This window comes from Pan troglodytes, chromosome 6 (assembly GCF_028858775.2).
Source record: "Pan troglodytes isolate AG18354 chromosome 6, NHGRI_mPanTro3-v2.0_pri, whole genome shotgun sequence".
Taxonomy (NCBI): domain Eukaryota; kingdom Metazoa; phylum Chordata; class Mammalia; order Primates; family Hominidae; genus Pan; species Pan troglodytes.
In genome coordinates this window covers 107625959-107641240 of record NC_072404.2, presented here as the reverse complement: position 1 = coordinate 107641240, position 15282 = coordinate 107625959, and the positions used below count along the sequence as shown (strand labels likewise).

Here is a 15282-nt window from a genome sequence, read left to right as displayed (position 1 = left end):
ATACCAGGAAGACACCTGTTCCCTGCGTCCTCTCCACGCCCCATGCCGGGCTCCCACACCCTGCTCCTCCTGACGCCGCACAGCCACGCACCCAGGTACCCTCTCTGCCACCCCTTCTCCTCGCCTGCAGGCGGTGTCCACACCGCCCTCTCCGCTCCTGCAGACCGGGTCCTGGAGGGCGGCCGGGCGGTCCACGGGCCGGTGTCGCGCCGCCAGAGAGAACGCGGCAACTCGCTTCAGCCGACTCTGGACTCCTGACCTGGCGCGACCCCGGAAGTGGGCGGGCGCGCGACCTCGAAGCCAGCCCCGGCGCGGCGCACCGCAGCCAATCGCACGTCCCAGGCCGCAGCGTCCTGGCGAGGCTGGCCAATGGGCACGGGGCCTGATGGCGCTTCCGGCCCACCCTCTTGCCCGGTCTCCGGGAGGGCCGGTCCGCTCCTCCCGGACGCCGAGGACCTACCACCGCGACTTCGCCCCGCCCTGCGCGGGCCCAGGTGAGTGCAGCGTGGCGCTCCAGCTGCAGCGGCGGCCCAGGGCCGTGGGAAAGAATGGGGCGATGAAGGGCTGGGCACGCCGCCTTCCCCACCACCCCCAGGCTGTTTGCTCGCGGGGAGGGAGGAAGGAGAGACCGCACTTGTCATCTCGCCTGCACACCTGGAAGGTGCCGCCCCCGTCCCCTGCCCTGGAACGCCCACAGGCTAGCGAAGTTGCCTGGTGCAGGTGACGCCCCCATTCCAGCCTTTGGACTGGAGCCATAGGAGAAGCGGATCGCGGGATCCTGGTTGTTTTCGAGAATCACGCAGCAAGGGGCCTGCCTAGCCCTCTCCCTGGGTATTGATGGGAGCAAATCTGCTTGTCGTAAGATTAGCTTTGGCAGATGGTCAGGGCCCAGAGCTCCGACATATGCTACTGGTGGCAGTGCAGGGGCCCCACCTGTCACCCAAGTGCACAGCACTGGGCTGAACGCCAGGCTGACTCAGGACACCTCCTGCCCGGTGGGGCTGGGCGGACCCTATTCTTCAGGAAAGAATCAACTACCATGCAAGTTCTGCTGCTTTTTCCCACCTTTTAGGACCCTGATGTCGCTTTTGAACAGCCCCTGCACCTGGCAGCCAGCGAGCTACTGTAGTAGGCATTGCCGACTGTTTGCATACCGGATGGGAGTGACAGTGTAATAGAAAAACAAGCAAGAAACCTTTTAGGTAGGACTCCTAAGGCTCAGAGGAAGTAAGTGCTTGCGGAGCGTTCTTTGTACTGTGTCTTTCCCTCTACCACATCTCTGTCCCCGCCTCTCTTGGGTGCTTTTTTTGGTCTCTGAAAGGATCTGTGAATAAACTGAGACAGAAAGGCAGATGGCTTTGAGGGTGGCGAGCACACCTTCTTCGTGGAACGACTGAAGGTTCAACTCAAATTCATCTTGTAGAAATTCTTGGTGAATTCGAGGCTGCTGATTTGGAAGATTTTCCTCCATCCCTCTAACCTTACAAAACAAACAAGTCCCAGGATCCCTGAATCATGGGGCTTCATGTTCCAACCCCCCTTTCAAGAGTCCTCTGACCCAGTGACCCTGTGTAAGTTGCCTGATCAGCTCACAGCCAGAAAGTGGCCCATGAGGAGCTAGGGGGAGCCTCTTGGCAGAGGCAGAAAGAAAGTGTGGCTGACCAAGGATGGTTACTGGATGTCAACTGTAGCTAGGAAGTGACGACGGGTGCCTGGGTCTCTACTCTGAAGGGAGTTTGTAAATACAGCAAACCCCCACCCCTCCCTTTCACTGTAGCAGAGTCTTCTCCCATTAACTGCCCAGAAGATTCAATGATGTCTATGAGGAAATTAGTGCTTAGTCATTTATTTGAAGGAAAGTCAAAATCTCCTTTCACTGAGCTCAACCTGCAGACTGAGTCTAGCTAAACTGCTTGCTTATCCAGTGAATTCTGAGCTATCTTTGTTTTGTTGTTGTTGTTGTTGTTGTTTGTTTTCCTTTTTGAGACGGGGTCTCGCTCTGCTGCCCAGGCTGGAGTGCAGTGGCACAATCATAGCTCACTGTAGCCTCAAACTCCTGGGCTCAAGTGATCCTCCTGCCTCAGCCTCCCAAGTAGCTAGGATCACAGGCATGTGCCACCACACCTGGCTAATTTTTTTTTTTAACTTTTTATTTTTACAGAGATGGGGTCTCCCTGTGTTGCTTAGGCTGGTTTTGAACTCCTCGGCTCAAGCTATCCTCCCACCTCAGCCTCGAAAAGGGCTGGGATTACAGGCATGAGCTACTGCACCTGGCCTCTGAGCTATCTTTGAAGGCTAACTTATATTTAACACTATAGAAAGTGACAATTAAAAAAAAAAACCTTCGTCTTCCCCTAGCATTTTATTGAAGATTTTCCCACATACAGCCAAGTTGAAAGAATTATACAGTCAGCATCCCCATCCCCACCAACTAGATTCTACTATTGACACTTTACTTGCTTTATCACATATCTGTCCACCAATTATGACCTTACTTTTCAAGTTATTTGTGGCATTTGTTTTCCCTGGAGAAGTATTTCTGTCTTAGATCAGGGAGTTGGCAGTGTGTTGGAGGTAGGTGGTGGTGATTATCCTTAAATGTTGTTTCAACACCCACTGTGTGCAGAGACTATTATGGAAATGAAGAGGCTGAAGACTCAGACCTGAAAGGGACTTGGTTTTTTGTTTTTCTTTTTTTTTTTTTTGAGATGGAGTCTTGCTGTGTTGGCCAGGCTGGAGTGTGGTGACACGATCTTGGCTCACTACAACCTCCTCCTACCAGGTTCAAGCGATTCTCCTGCCTCAGCCTCCCAAGCCGGCTAATTTTTGTAGTTTTAGTAGAGACGGGTTTCACCATGTTGGCCAGGCTGGTCTCAAACTCCTGGCCTCAAGCGATCTGCCCGCCTTGGCCTCCCAAAGTGTTGGGATTACAGGCATGAGCCACCATGCCCAGCCCTATTCTGCCTTTTATAGATTAGGAAATTAAGGCACAGAGAGGTTAGTTAGCTTTTGGTGGTACAAGAAAGTGAGGATCCCAGAATGCAGCATTCTGAGATCCAGGCAGCTCTGGACTCTCTTAGTCACTGTGAAGGTGCCAGAGGGACCCTCAGTCCTGATCAGTGAGGCACGAAGGGGTCACCAGGGGTCCCAGCTCAGTTTCAGATGGTTCCAGAAAGCTGGTGTTCTGAATTTCTCATATGTTTGACGGGCCTTGGTGTCCTGGGGTGGAGGAGGTCAGCTGCTCTGGGAGGGGCTCTTACTCCCCGGGCTTCCTCCATTCTGCTGGGCAGTCTCCCTCCTATTCTTTTCCCCCACTTCCTGTTATGGGAGTTTCCCAGAGCTGAGCTTTTGTTCTGCTTCCTGTCTTCCTGTTCCTCACCCTCTCACTCACTTCCTTCTCAACCTGCAATCTGTCTTCTTGGTGTTTGTAAGATATACCTTGTCCCAGCCAGGGCCAGGGGCTCCTGCCTGTAATCGTAGCACTTTGGGACGGATCACCTGAGGCCAGGAGTTCGAGACCAGCCTGGCCAAAGTGGCAAAACCCCATCTCTACTAAAAATACAAAAATGGGCCAGATGTGGTGGTGCAGGTCTGTAATCCCAGCTACTTGGGAGGCTGAGGCAGGAGAATCACTTGAACCCAGAAGGTGGAAGTTTCAGTGAGCTGTGATTATGCCACTGCACTCCAGCCTGGGAGTAGAGGAAGACTCTGTCAAAAAAAAAAAAAAAAAGATACACCTTGTCCCCAAAGAGCCTAGTTTTTTGTTTTGTTTTTTTTTGAGACGGAGTCTCACTCTGTCATCCAGGCTGGAGTGCAGTGGTGCAATCTCGGCTCTCTGCAACCTCCACCTCCTGGTTCCAGCGATTCTCCTGCCTCAGTCTCCTGAGTAACTGAGATTACAGGCACGCGCCACTGTGCCTGGCTAATTTTCGCCTTTTTTTTCAGTAAAGATGGAGTCTCACCATGTTGGCCAGGCTGGTCTCAAACTCCTGGCGTCAGGTGATCCATCTGCCTTGGCCTCCCAAAGTGCTGGGTTTACAGGTGTGAGCCACCGCACCTGGCTTTTTTTTTTTTTTTTTTTTTGCCGGTGGCAGCTGCTCCTCTTTTCAGACATGCTTCTATCTCGTGCCATCGTCACAGTCACCCGGCCATCTGGAGCACCCGCATGGCTCTGGCATGCTGCGGGAGCACTGGGCCCAGCCTCCAGGCACCTAAATAAACTCTGCCTGTCTCCTTCTGCTCCGGTTTTTAAGTCAGACTGGCCATGTCTTCATCTGTAGGCTCTTTCCTCTCTTCAGGCCCCGGGCCAGTGTCCTGGGTTGGATCTAGGAGCCGCCCTGTCGGGCAGAGCTTCTCAGGTGATGGCCCTGGTGGCTTCATCCAGTAGCTCTGTGTTTGGCTGCCTTGTGTCTGGCCATGTGGCCCTGCCACGGTGGAAAGACTGTTCCTATCAGGAGCCAGGGCTCCAGGAAGGACACCCCTGGGTGCAACAGCACTGTGGGCCCTGGAGGTGGGGCCAGGGGTGGTCAGGGGCAGAGCTTAGCAATAGCCTTGGCTATGCCTACAAAGCACAGAGAAAGAAGAGAGAAAGGGCTGGGTGCAGTGGCTCACGTCTGTAATCCCAGTGCTTCGGGAGGCCAAGGTGGGAGGATCGCTTAAGGCCAGGAGTTCAAGACCAGCCTGGGCAACATAGCGAGACCCCATCTCTAAAAAAAAAATTTTTTAAATTAGCCAGGTACAGTGGCACATGCCTGTAGTCCCAGCCACTCAGGAGGCTGAGGCAGGAGGATGGCTTGAGTTCAGGAGTTCAAGGCTGCAGTGAGCTATGATTGCACCACTGCACTCCAGTCTGGACAACAGAGCAAGATACTCTCTTAAAAAATAAAAAAGAAAAGAAAAAGAAAGGAGTAGAGAATGGCAGAAGAAGAGAGCCGGGGGAAGAGAAGGAAGGAGTCACTGAGGGCGCATGAAGAAAAGACCCCTACGTCCCTGAATTCACATGGTCACGTTGGCTCTCAATGTGCCCTCACTATGCCCGGATAGAGGCCAACATGGCGGGGAGACCTGCCCACTCTGGGGAAGGACCCCTGGGGAAGTAGTGGGGTAGTTATATCTTTCGAGATTCAACTAAACCTGTAAGCTTTCATTGATTCTTTTGAAAACAAAGATCTGGCCAGGCATGGTGGCTCAAGGCTGTAATCCTAGCAGTTTGGGAGGCCGAGATGGGAGGATTGCTTGAGACCAGGAGTTTGAGACCAGCTTGGGCAACATAGTGAGACTCTGTCTCTACAAAAAAAAAATTTTTAATTAGCTGGGTATGGTGGTGCATGCCTGTTGTCCCAGGAGGCTGAGGTAGGAGGATCACTTGAGCCCAGGAGTTCGAGGCCGCAACGAGTTGTAATCAAACCACTGCACTCCAGCCTGGGTGACCGAGCAAGACCCTGTCTCTACTTTTTAAATTCTTTTTTTTTGAGACAGGGTCTCCCTCTGTCACCTAGGCTGCAGTGCAGTGGCACTGTGTCTGCTCACTGCAACCTCCATCTCCCGGGTTCAAGCCATTATCCTGCCTCAGCCACATGAGTAGCTGCGACTACAGGCACACACTACTGTGCCTGGCTAATTTTTGTATTTTTAGTAGAGATGAGGTTTCACCATGTTGACCAGGCTGGTCTTGAACTCCTGGCCTCAAGTGATCTATTTTTAAATTCTTTCAAAAACAAAAAAGAGACCGGGCGTGGTGGTTCATGCCTCTAATCCCAACACTTCGGGAGGCAGAGGCAGGTGGATCACCTGAGGTCAGGAGTTCGAGACCAGCCTGTCCAACATGGTGAAATCATGTCTCTACTAAAAATACAAAAATTAGCCAGGCGTGGTGGCGTGCACCTGTAGTCCCAACTACTGGGGAGGCTGAGGCAGGAGAAAACCTGGGAGGTGGAGGTTGCAGTGAGCCAAGATCCCAAGATCGTGCCATTGCACTCCAGCCTGGGCAACAGAGCGAGACTCCGTCTCAAAAAAATAAACAAAAAAACAAAGAATAAGCATTTGGCCGGGCGCGGTGGCTCACGCCTGTAATCCCAGCACTTTGGGAGGCTGAGGCGGGCAGATCACAAGGTCAGGAGATCGAGACCAGCCTGGCCAACGTGGTGAAACCCCGTCTCTACTAAAAATACAAAAACTAGCTGGGTATGGTGGCAGGTGCCTATAATCCCAGCTACTTGGGAGGCTGAGGCAGGAGAATTGCTTGAACCCGGGAGGTGGAGGTTGCAGTGAGCCAAGATTGCGCCACTGCACTCCAGCCTGGGCGACAGAGTGAGACTCCATCTCAAAAAAAAAAAAAAAGAGAAAAAGAACAAATAGTCACAGTAGAAGTCTCCCAGGTTTCACATGACTCTGATGTCCCCTGGGCTGGGAGCCTGAACACTGGCCCTTGTCCTCCTGCCGCAGGTTACCTCCAGCCGCCGCCATGCCCAACTCAGTGCTGTGGGCGGTGGACCTCTTCGGGAGAGTGTACACGCTGTCCACAGCAGGCCAGTACTGGGAACTGTGCAAGGACTCCCAGCTGGAGTTCAAGCGCGTCAGCGCCACCACGCAGTGCTGCTGGGGCATTGCCTGTGACAACCAGGTCTACGTGTATGTGTGTGCCAGCGATGTCCCCATCCGCCGCCGAGAGGAGGCCTATGAGAATCAGGTAGCAACCCTCATGGTTGGAGTTGCCGAGCGGGTCAGTTCGCTGGGTTATTGGTTAAAATGATGAACCACAGAAGGGAAATAGAGGCCCCAGATTCCCCACCAGTTCCTGCCTTCATTTCCTTCCTTGTACTTAAAATCTGAGTTGCTGCCAGGCGTGGTGACTCACGCCTGTAATCCCAGCACTTTGGAAGGCTGTGGCGGGCAGATCGCTTGAGCTCAGGAGTTTGAGACCAGCCTGGGCATCATGGTGAATCTCTGCCTCTACAAAAAAAAATACAAGAATTAGCAGGGTGTGGTGGTGTGCACCTTTAGTCCCAGCTACTTAGGAGGCTGAGGCAGGAGAATCACTTGAGCCAGGGTGGTCAAGGCTGTAGTGAGCCATAATCGTGCCCTGCACTCCAGCCTGGGCAACAGAGCAAGACCCTGTCCCCCTGCACCCCGCCCCTCCAAAAAAAATTCAAGTTGCATAGTATCCAGGGTCTTTGAGGCTGAAGCCACTATTGTGTCCTCACCAAAGCAGTCTGGCCAGGTCCCCACGAGGGCAGGCTCCAGTGGTTTCTGGGAGCCCAGGACAAGGTGTGCCCTCCACCGCCTGCCCTGCTCACAGCGCCGTGGCTGGCAGGAGGGTTCTTTGCCCTTTGGGGCTGTGCTGATCTACTTGCTGGCTCATGATGAAGTGGCATGGGGGTCCCCAGTTGCTGGGTCCCACACAGGCCCTCTGCTCACTTCCTATTCTGGAGATCAATGAGGGGGTCGGCTGGGCTGGGTCAGCTGGTCCTGGAGATGCCTGGCCCGCCTGGGTTCCCGCCCAGCAGGCTTGGGTCCAAGGCCGCCTCTGTGTCCCCGGCCCTCAGCGCTGGAATCCCGTGGGCGGCTTCTGTGAGAAGCTCCTGCTGAGTGACCGCTGGGGGTGGAGTGACGTGAGTGGGCTCCAGCACCGGCTGCTGGACAGGGTGGCACTGCCCTCGCCGCACTGGGAGTGGGAGTCTGACTGGTACGTGGATGAGAATTTTGGAGGTGAACCCACTGAGAAAGGGGTAGGTGAACTTGGGACCCTCCATGACTGCCCTGTGGGGAGGGGGTGCCTCCCGCCTGTCCCTGCTTCTGTCCCCTGCACCCTGTGGTGCCTGAGCTCGGGTGTTTCAGGCCGCACCCTCCCTCCCCACCTTCCCAGCTCTTCAAATGCCTTCCCCGCAGAGCCTGAGAGCCCCTTCCTTGGTGTTTCAGGGGTGGACGTATGCCATCGACTTTCCCGCCACCTACACGAAAGACAAGAAGTGGAATTCTTGTGTGCGGCGCCGGAAGTGGATCCGGTACAGGAGATACAAGTCCCGGGACATCTGGGCCAAGGTCTCTGTTCCTGAATGTGGGTTGGGGGCAGGATAGGACCAGGACAGAGTGTCACATGCAGCCTCCTCTCCACCTTCCCCACCTGTGTGCACCAGGGGACACCACGCCCACCTCGGGACCTGGCCTTTGAGCTGTTTCCTGTCCCGGGAACACCACTACACTGCGTGTCCCTTTACTTGGGAGATAGTCACACAGGGAGCCAGGCCAGGCCCAGGACAGCACAGAACTTGCCCTGACCCTGGTGTCCAAGCTGCTCTGTCCCAGACTGAGCCTCCATCTGGCACTTTGTCCTCCCCCTCAGCCAAGGGAGGCACCTCTGGCTCTAGCGTTGCTCTATGACCCAGAAGAACCTCCCAGCTTAGGGAGCACAGCACTGGACCCAGGTCTTGGCGTGGCCTCCAATGAGTGGAGGCCTCCCTGGGACATACAGGGCTGTCAGGTGGGGCTGCCCCTGGGACTGGGAGAAGCCAGGAGACCAGGGAGCTGGCCCTATTTTTTTTTCTTTTTAGAGATAGGGTCTCGCTCTGTTGCACTCTGTTGAGTGCAGTGGTACAGTCACAGCTCACTGCAGCCTGGAACTCCTGAGCTCAAGCAATCCTCCCACCTCAGCCTCCCTAGTAACTGGGACTACAGGCATGCACCACCATGCCCGGTTAACTTTTAAATTTTTTGTAGAGGCTGGGTGCGATGGCTCATGCCTGTAATCCTAGCACTTGAGAAGCCAAGGCAGGTGGATCACTTGAGGCCGGGAGTTTGAGACCAGCCTGGCCAACATGGTGAAACCACGTCTCTACTGAAAATACAAAAATTAGCCGGGCAGGGGCCCCCACAGTCCTGATGCTGCCTTCCCTGTGAATTAAGGCAGCTGCAGGCTGGGCTGGAGAATGGACGTCCGGATGGCAGGCGGGCAGGAGGTGGGTGCATGCCCAGGTGCCCACTGGGCGCTGACTGCTACCATTTCTCACTTCCTTCCTTCAGATCCCCTCGAAGGATGACCCCAAGGAGCTGCCTGACCCCTTCAACGACCTCTCTGTAGGGGGCTGGGAGATCACGGAGGAGCCCGTGGGCCGCCTGTCAGTGTGGGCTGTGTCTCTGCAGGGCAAGGTAAGGCCAACCCCTCTCCCTGCCCTGGCTCCCCACGATCCCACCTCCTGTGGGTCCTGTCCTGTGCACCCCCTGGGTCTTGCTCCTCCCCGGAGCCCCAGCCCCCCCACCCCATGCCTGCTCCTGGCCTTTCTCTCCTCCGAGCCCCCAGCGTGCTGATCAGTGCCCAGCCTCAGCTCAGGCACATCAATGAGGCCTCCTCAAGACAGTTTCTGAGCTCCCTGCTGGTGCCTCCCACAGTCTTCAGGAATAGTGTGGGGGTGGGTGTGTGGGTGACAGAAGGTGTGCCACTGGACGGATGGGTGGTGTGTGGGCAGAAGGATGGATAGGTGGGTGTGTGGATGGGTGGATGGGTGGGTGTGTGGGCAGATGGATGGATGGATGGGTGGATGGATGGATTGGTGGGTGTGTGTGTGGATGGATGGGTGTGTGGGTGGGTGTGTGGATGGGTGAGTGGACGGGTGGGTGGGTGCATGGGTAGATGGATAGGTGGGTATATGTGTGGATGGATGGAAGGTGTGTGCAGATGGACAGATGGGTGGGTGTGCGGATGGATGGATGGATGGGTGGATGGATGGGTGTGTGGGTGGATGTGTGGATGGATGGGTGGGTGGGTGTGTGGATGGGTGGATGGGTGTGTGGATGGGTGGGTGAGTGGGTGGGTGGGTGTATGGGTAGATGGATAGGTGGGTATATGTGTGGATGAATGGAAGGTATGTGCAGATGGACAGATGGGTGGTTGTGCGGATGGATGGATGGATGGGTGGATGGATGGGTGTGTGGGTGGATGTGTGGATGGATGGGTGGGTGGGTGTGTGGATGGATGGGTGTGTGGGTGGGTGTGTGGATGGGTGAGTGGGTGGGTGGGTGCATGGGTAGATGGATAGGTGGGTATATGTGTGGATGGATGGAAGGTGTGTGCAGATGGACAGATGGGTGGGTGTGCGGATGGATGGATGGGTGGATGGATGGATGGGTGGGTGGGTGGGTGGATGGGTGGGTGGGTGTGTAGATGGATGGATGGGTGTGTGCATGGATGGATGGCTGTGTGGGTGGGTGGGTGAGTGGGTGAGTGGGTGTATGGATGGATGGATAGGTGGGTATATGTGTGGATGAATGGAAGGTATGTGCAGATGGACAGATGGGTGGGTGTGCGGATGGATGGATAGATGGGTGGATGGATGGGTGGGTGGGTGTGTGGATGGATGGATGGGTGTGTAGGTGGGTGGGTGAGTGGGTGTATGGATAGATGGATAGGTGGTTATATGTGTGGATGGATGGAAGGTGTGTGCAGGTGGACAGATGTGTGGGTGTGCAGATGGATGGATGGATGGGTGGATGGGTGGGTGGGTAGGTGGGTAGTGGATCTGTGGCTGTTTAGAGAGAGGCAATCTTGTCTCAAGGAGTTTGTGAACTAAGCAGAGGAATCGAAGCAGCCCCTGAGGGCAGCAGAGGCCCCGAGGGTCCTGAGCTCAGGGCGCTGACACTCGAGTCATGGCTTTCGGTTGCACAGCAGGATTCTTCAGTCGCTCTCACCACGCATTGACCACAGCTCCCCAGTGGGCTTAGCAGTTATTCAGAAGTTGCCAGTTTTGTCGCAGCCCCCCTCTGCGGCCATGTTGGCCTGGGCATAGGCGAACACAGTTGCTTCCTCAGCCCTGCTGAAGGGCGGTGGCGAGGGGCCGGGCAGAGTGAGGGAGCTGCCCCAGGACTGAGCCCCCATCGGGGGGCCATGCCCATCTGGATGCAAAGAGAGAGAGGGGAGAACAGGGGCTGCAGAGCAGCGTTTGTGTCCTGGAATGTCGGCCGTGAGCTGGTGCTGCCTGCACCACACCTGTGGTCCATGAGAGGTGGCACCAGGACCTGGGCTTCTATAGAAGCTGGGGAGACAGATGGGCCACTTGCTACCGAAGGGAGGCTCCTAGGCCTGGTCCTGCAGGGCCTGCTGTAGGGGGATGGTGGCAGGATTGGGAGGCTGCGTCCCCTGTCTGAAGACAGCCCTATGGGGAGGGTCCCTTGCCCTTTCTGGATCACGAAGTGACATGTAGTCTCCCCCAGCTAAAATGAGCCAAACAGTTCGGATGCTCTGAGCACGTTGCTCCCAGTCTTAACCATTCAGTGAAGGAAAAAAGAACTGACGTCTTAGATAGTTTATGAATGGGAGTTGGAGCCTCCCCTGGAGCCGGGTGTCCTGAGAGCACATCGCCACAAGGGGGCATGGGACACACGGGCTGGCCAGAGTGGCCGGAGACCCACATGACTGAGACTGGAATCAGGTGGTGGGTGGGTGTCCATGAGTGGGCGGGGTTGGGGGCGTCACCCCAAACAGATGAATGGAACAAGTGTATCCCCCAGGACCGCCGGAATCCAGGGTTTGCGTTTTTTGGCCGGGGTAGGGGGCAGGGAGTGAGATCTGGACGGTCAGGGGACATGGGTCCTACCCCCTACCACACCGAGACCCCCGTGCTTGGCTGGTGTGAATGAGTTGATGCAGGTGCTGTGTCCCTGTCTTGCCTCCCAGGTGTGGTACAGAGAGGACGTCAGCCACTCCAACCCCGAAGGGTCCTCCTGGTCCCTGCTGGACACCCCCGGGGAGGTGGTTCAGATCAGCTGTGGGCCCCACGACCTCCTGTGGGCCACACTCTGGGAGGGGCAGGCCCTGGTCCGGGAAGGAATCAACAGGAGCAATCCCAAAGGTGGGCAGCCCGGCTCCCCCACCCACATACCCTGTACTGGGGAGAAGGGTGAGGGTCACTCGCTCCCCAGCTGTCCAGGCTGATGGGGGCCACTGGGGGTTTCTTGGGGGCCCGGTAGGAAGTTCCTGGTCCATCGTGGAGCCTCCTGGATCTGAAAACGGGGTCATGCACGTCTCGGTGGGAGTCAGCGTGGTCTGGGCTGTCACCAAGGACTGGAAGGTAAGATGGGGATGAGGCTGGGGGATCACTTGAGCCCAGGAGTTGGAGACTGCAGTGAGCTGTGATCGCACCACTGGACTCCAGCCTGGGTGACAGAGCGAGACCCTGTCTCAAATTAAAAAAAAAGAAAAACCCAGGCCGGTTGCAGTGGCTCACGTCTGTAATCCCAGCACATCGGGAGGCCTAGGTGGGCAGATTGCCTGAGGTCAGGAGTTCAAGACCAGCCTGGCCAACATGGTGAAACCTTGTTTCTACTAAAAATACAAAAAATTAGCTGGGCATGGTGGCGGGCACCTGTAATCCTAGCTACTTGGGAGGCAGGAGAATTGCTTGAACCTGGGAGGCGGAGGTTGCAGTGAGCCAAGATTGCACTACAGCACTCCAGCCTGGGCAACGAGAAAGACTCCGTCTCAAAAAAGAAAAACCCATTAGAACAAATCCGGCACCAGCTGAGCACCATGGATTGTTTGTTGCTGAAATTGTTGCCAATCTCCAGGACGTTTTGTGCCGTAAAATCCTCCTCCACCCACACGCTGGTACCCAAATGCAGCAACTGCAAGTATCACCTAATAGGCTGCAACATTTCGAATAATCGGAAGCGAATTTCCTGAAGCCCTTGGTTAACCAAGCGCCTCCCCATCCTCTAGTCACTGCTTGTCTTTTGCATCTTATCAGCGGCAAGTCCAATAAAACCAGCCGATTTCCAATTACTCACAGGGTTTTTCTTTTGTTTGTTTTTTTTGAGACGGAGTCTCGCTCTGTCACCCAGGCTGGAGTGCAGTGGCGCGATCTCTGCTCACTCCAAGCTCCGCCTCCCGGGTTCACGCCATTCTCCTGCCTCAGCCTCCCTAGTAGCGGGGCTACAGGCGCCCGCCACCACGCCTGGCTAATTTTTTGTATTTTTAATAGAGATGGGGTATCACCGTGTTAGCCAGGATGGTCTCGATATCCTGACCTCATGATCCGCCTGCCTCAGCCTCCCAAAGTGCTGGGATTACAGGCATGAGCCACCGTGCCCGGCCAGTCACGGGGTTTTTCTAACTGCTTGTCAAGGGGGTTTCCCTGGCCAGGGGGATGGACGGGCCACACGTCTGCATCTGTATCTCCAGTGCTGAAGCTCTCAGAGTCTGAGGCCACTCCCAGCCCACAAAAATACAGACCAGACTGTCCCCCACATTGGATCCTGGTCACCCCACTTCCCAGAGACCACAACTTCCAAGCCCCTCTTACAGCAATGTGTCACTTTCTTTGGATTAAATGGGCAACATTGGATTTCTTTTTTTTATTTTTTAATTTGAGACAGAGTCTCGTTCCGTCGCCCAGGCTGGAATGCCGTGGCCCAATCTCAGCTCACTGTAACCTCCACCTCCTGGATTCAAGCGATTCTCCTGCCATGGCCTCCCAAGTAGCTGGGGTTCCAAGCGTGTACCACCACGCCTGACTAGTATTTGTAGTATTTTTTGGTAGAGGCAGGGTTTCACCATGTTGTTCAGGCTGGTCTCCAACTCCTGACCTCAGGTGATCCACCCGCCTCAGCCTCCCAAAGTGTTGGGATTACAGGTGTGAGCCACCATGTCTGGCAGCATCTTGGGAGTTCTAATAGCACAAGGTCTCCAGTAGGTCTGAGACTAATGGGGCCTCCCAGGCCACCATGGAGAATGTATAAGAAGAGCCCTGATGGAATGCCGGGTGGCGGGGTGGAGCATGACCACCCACTGAATCACAGAGCCACAGATTGTCTGGGAAAATCTAGTGGGAGTGTGTGTATTTTTACACATCGACATGAAAATACTTCGCTTTAAGTATTTCTTGAAGTACTAAGAATAGACTCAAAATAGGGGTCTTGTTTTTTCTAATAATGAGCTTTTTAAAAACTAGTTTTCCTAAATAACAGTATTAAGGCCGTTGTCTTTCACAGGGACCAACTCAATTCAAATAAAGTAGCCTTTTCCAAGCGTTAGGCTGGAGAATGGGCAGGAAGCTGCCAGGACACATGTGGCTGAGGCCAGAGGACCCTCAGCCCTCGTGGGACAGTGCCAGGCACAGGAGATGCGGTCAGGGTGTGGGAAGAGCGGCGTGGATCACGGATAAGGGCTTCCTCGCTAAATGATGTACCACTGCTCATTTGCGACGTGAACCAAAGGATCAAATTATTCACTTGTTCTCCCTGAGGCTTAAACGAATGAACCGTCTGTTTCAATGGCCCTCCAGGAAGGCATGTTTATTTCTGACTCCCCCAGGTGTGGTTCCGAAGAGGCGTCAACTCTCACAATCCCTGCGGCACCAGTTGGATTGAGATGGTTGGTGAGATGACGATGGTGAACGTGGGAATGAACGACCAGGTGTGCACGTGGGTCTGCAGCCCCTAAACAGCAGGGGTCCCAGAATGGGGGCTCCTGATGCCACCCAATAGCCTAGTGGCCGCTTCCCACTGTAGGAGAGCCCCCCACTCCATTGTACTGAGCAAGAAGTTCTTTCTGAGGTGCCAGGCTTCCCTCTGCTGCCACACCCTCCTCCCACCCCCCCGGTGGCACAGCACCCAGAGGCCGGGGGGAGACAGGCACCTGCTAGTGCACAGGGGTGCTGAACCCGAGGCGAGCCTGCCAGGGCCAAGGGACAGAGACGCCACAGCCTACCTAGCCAGGCCACCTAGGCCCTTTAGCAAACCTTACTTCTTGCCCAAAGGCAGAGAGTAGGATGCCTACCCAGAAACCTTTTCCATGGAAAGTGAGGTCAGAATCAGGGAAGTTACTTTACATCTTAAAAAAAAAACACCACGGTTAGGTGTGGTGGCTCACACTTGTAAATCCCAGCACTTTAGGAGGCTAAGGTGGGAGGACCACTTGAGCCTAGGAGTTTGAGACCAGCCTGGGCAATATAGTGAGACCCCATCTCTACAAAAATTTAAAAATTAGCCAAGTGCGGTGGTGTGCACCTGTAGTCCCATCTACTCAGGAGGCCAAGGCAGGAGGATTGCTTGAGCCCAGGAGGTCAAGGCTGTAATGAGCCATGCATGATTGCACCACTGCACTCCAGCCTGGGTGACAGAGTGAGATCCTATCTCTAAAAAAAACCAAAAACATCCCGGGCACAGTGGCTCACGTCTGTAATCCCAGCACTTTGGGAGGGTGAAGTGGGTGGATCGCCTGAGGTCAGGAGTTTGAGACCAGCCTGGCCAACACAGTGAAACCTTGTGTCTACTAAAAATACAAAAATTAGCTGG

The 15282-nt window shown here is 55.1% G+C and overlaps 1 protein-coding gene across 7 annotated transcripts in view; it reads left to right on the top strand.

Moving 5' to 3' along the window:
• Positions 1-302: 302 nt before the first annotated feature.
• TECPR1 (tectonin beta-propeller repeat containing 1) overlaps positions 303-15282 on the top strand; it is a 37171-nt gene continuing 22191 nt past the window's right edge. For 3 of the 7 annotated variants that reach the window (XR_010158911.1, XM_016945057.4, XM_063815472.1), the window contains exons 1-9: positions 303-494; positions 1073-1202; positions 6445-6688; positions 7545-7727; positions 7918-8040; positions 9019-9144; positions 11666-11840; positions 11959-12059; positions 14300-14401. Coding sequence is in view for 6 of the 7 variants with exons in the window: in XM_016945057.4 (XP_016800546.2) it covers positions 6464-6688; positions 7545-7727; positions 7918-8040; positions 9019-9144; positions 11666-11840; positions 11959-12059; positions 14300-14401 (1035 nt within the window). In the remaining variant the exon portion in view is untranslated. Of the gene's footprint in view, positions 495-1072; positions 1228-6444; positions 6689-7544; positions 7728-7917; positions 8041-9018; positions 9145-11665; positions 11841-11958; positions 12060-14299; positions 14402-15282 lie in introns of all 7 variants that reach the window. The other 4 variants (XM_001135658.6, XM_054655998.2, XM_016945058.4 and 1 more) reach the window with 2 other exon arrangements.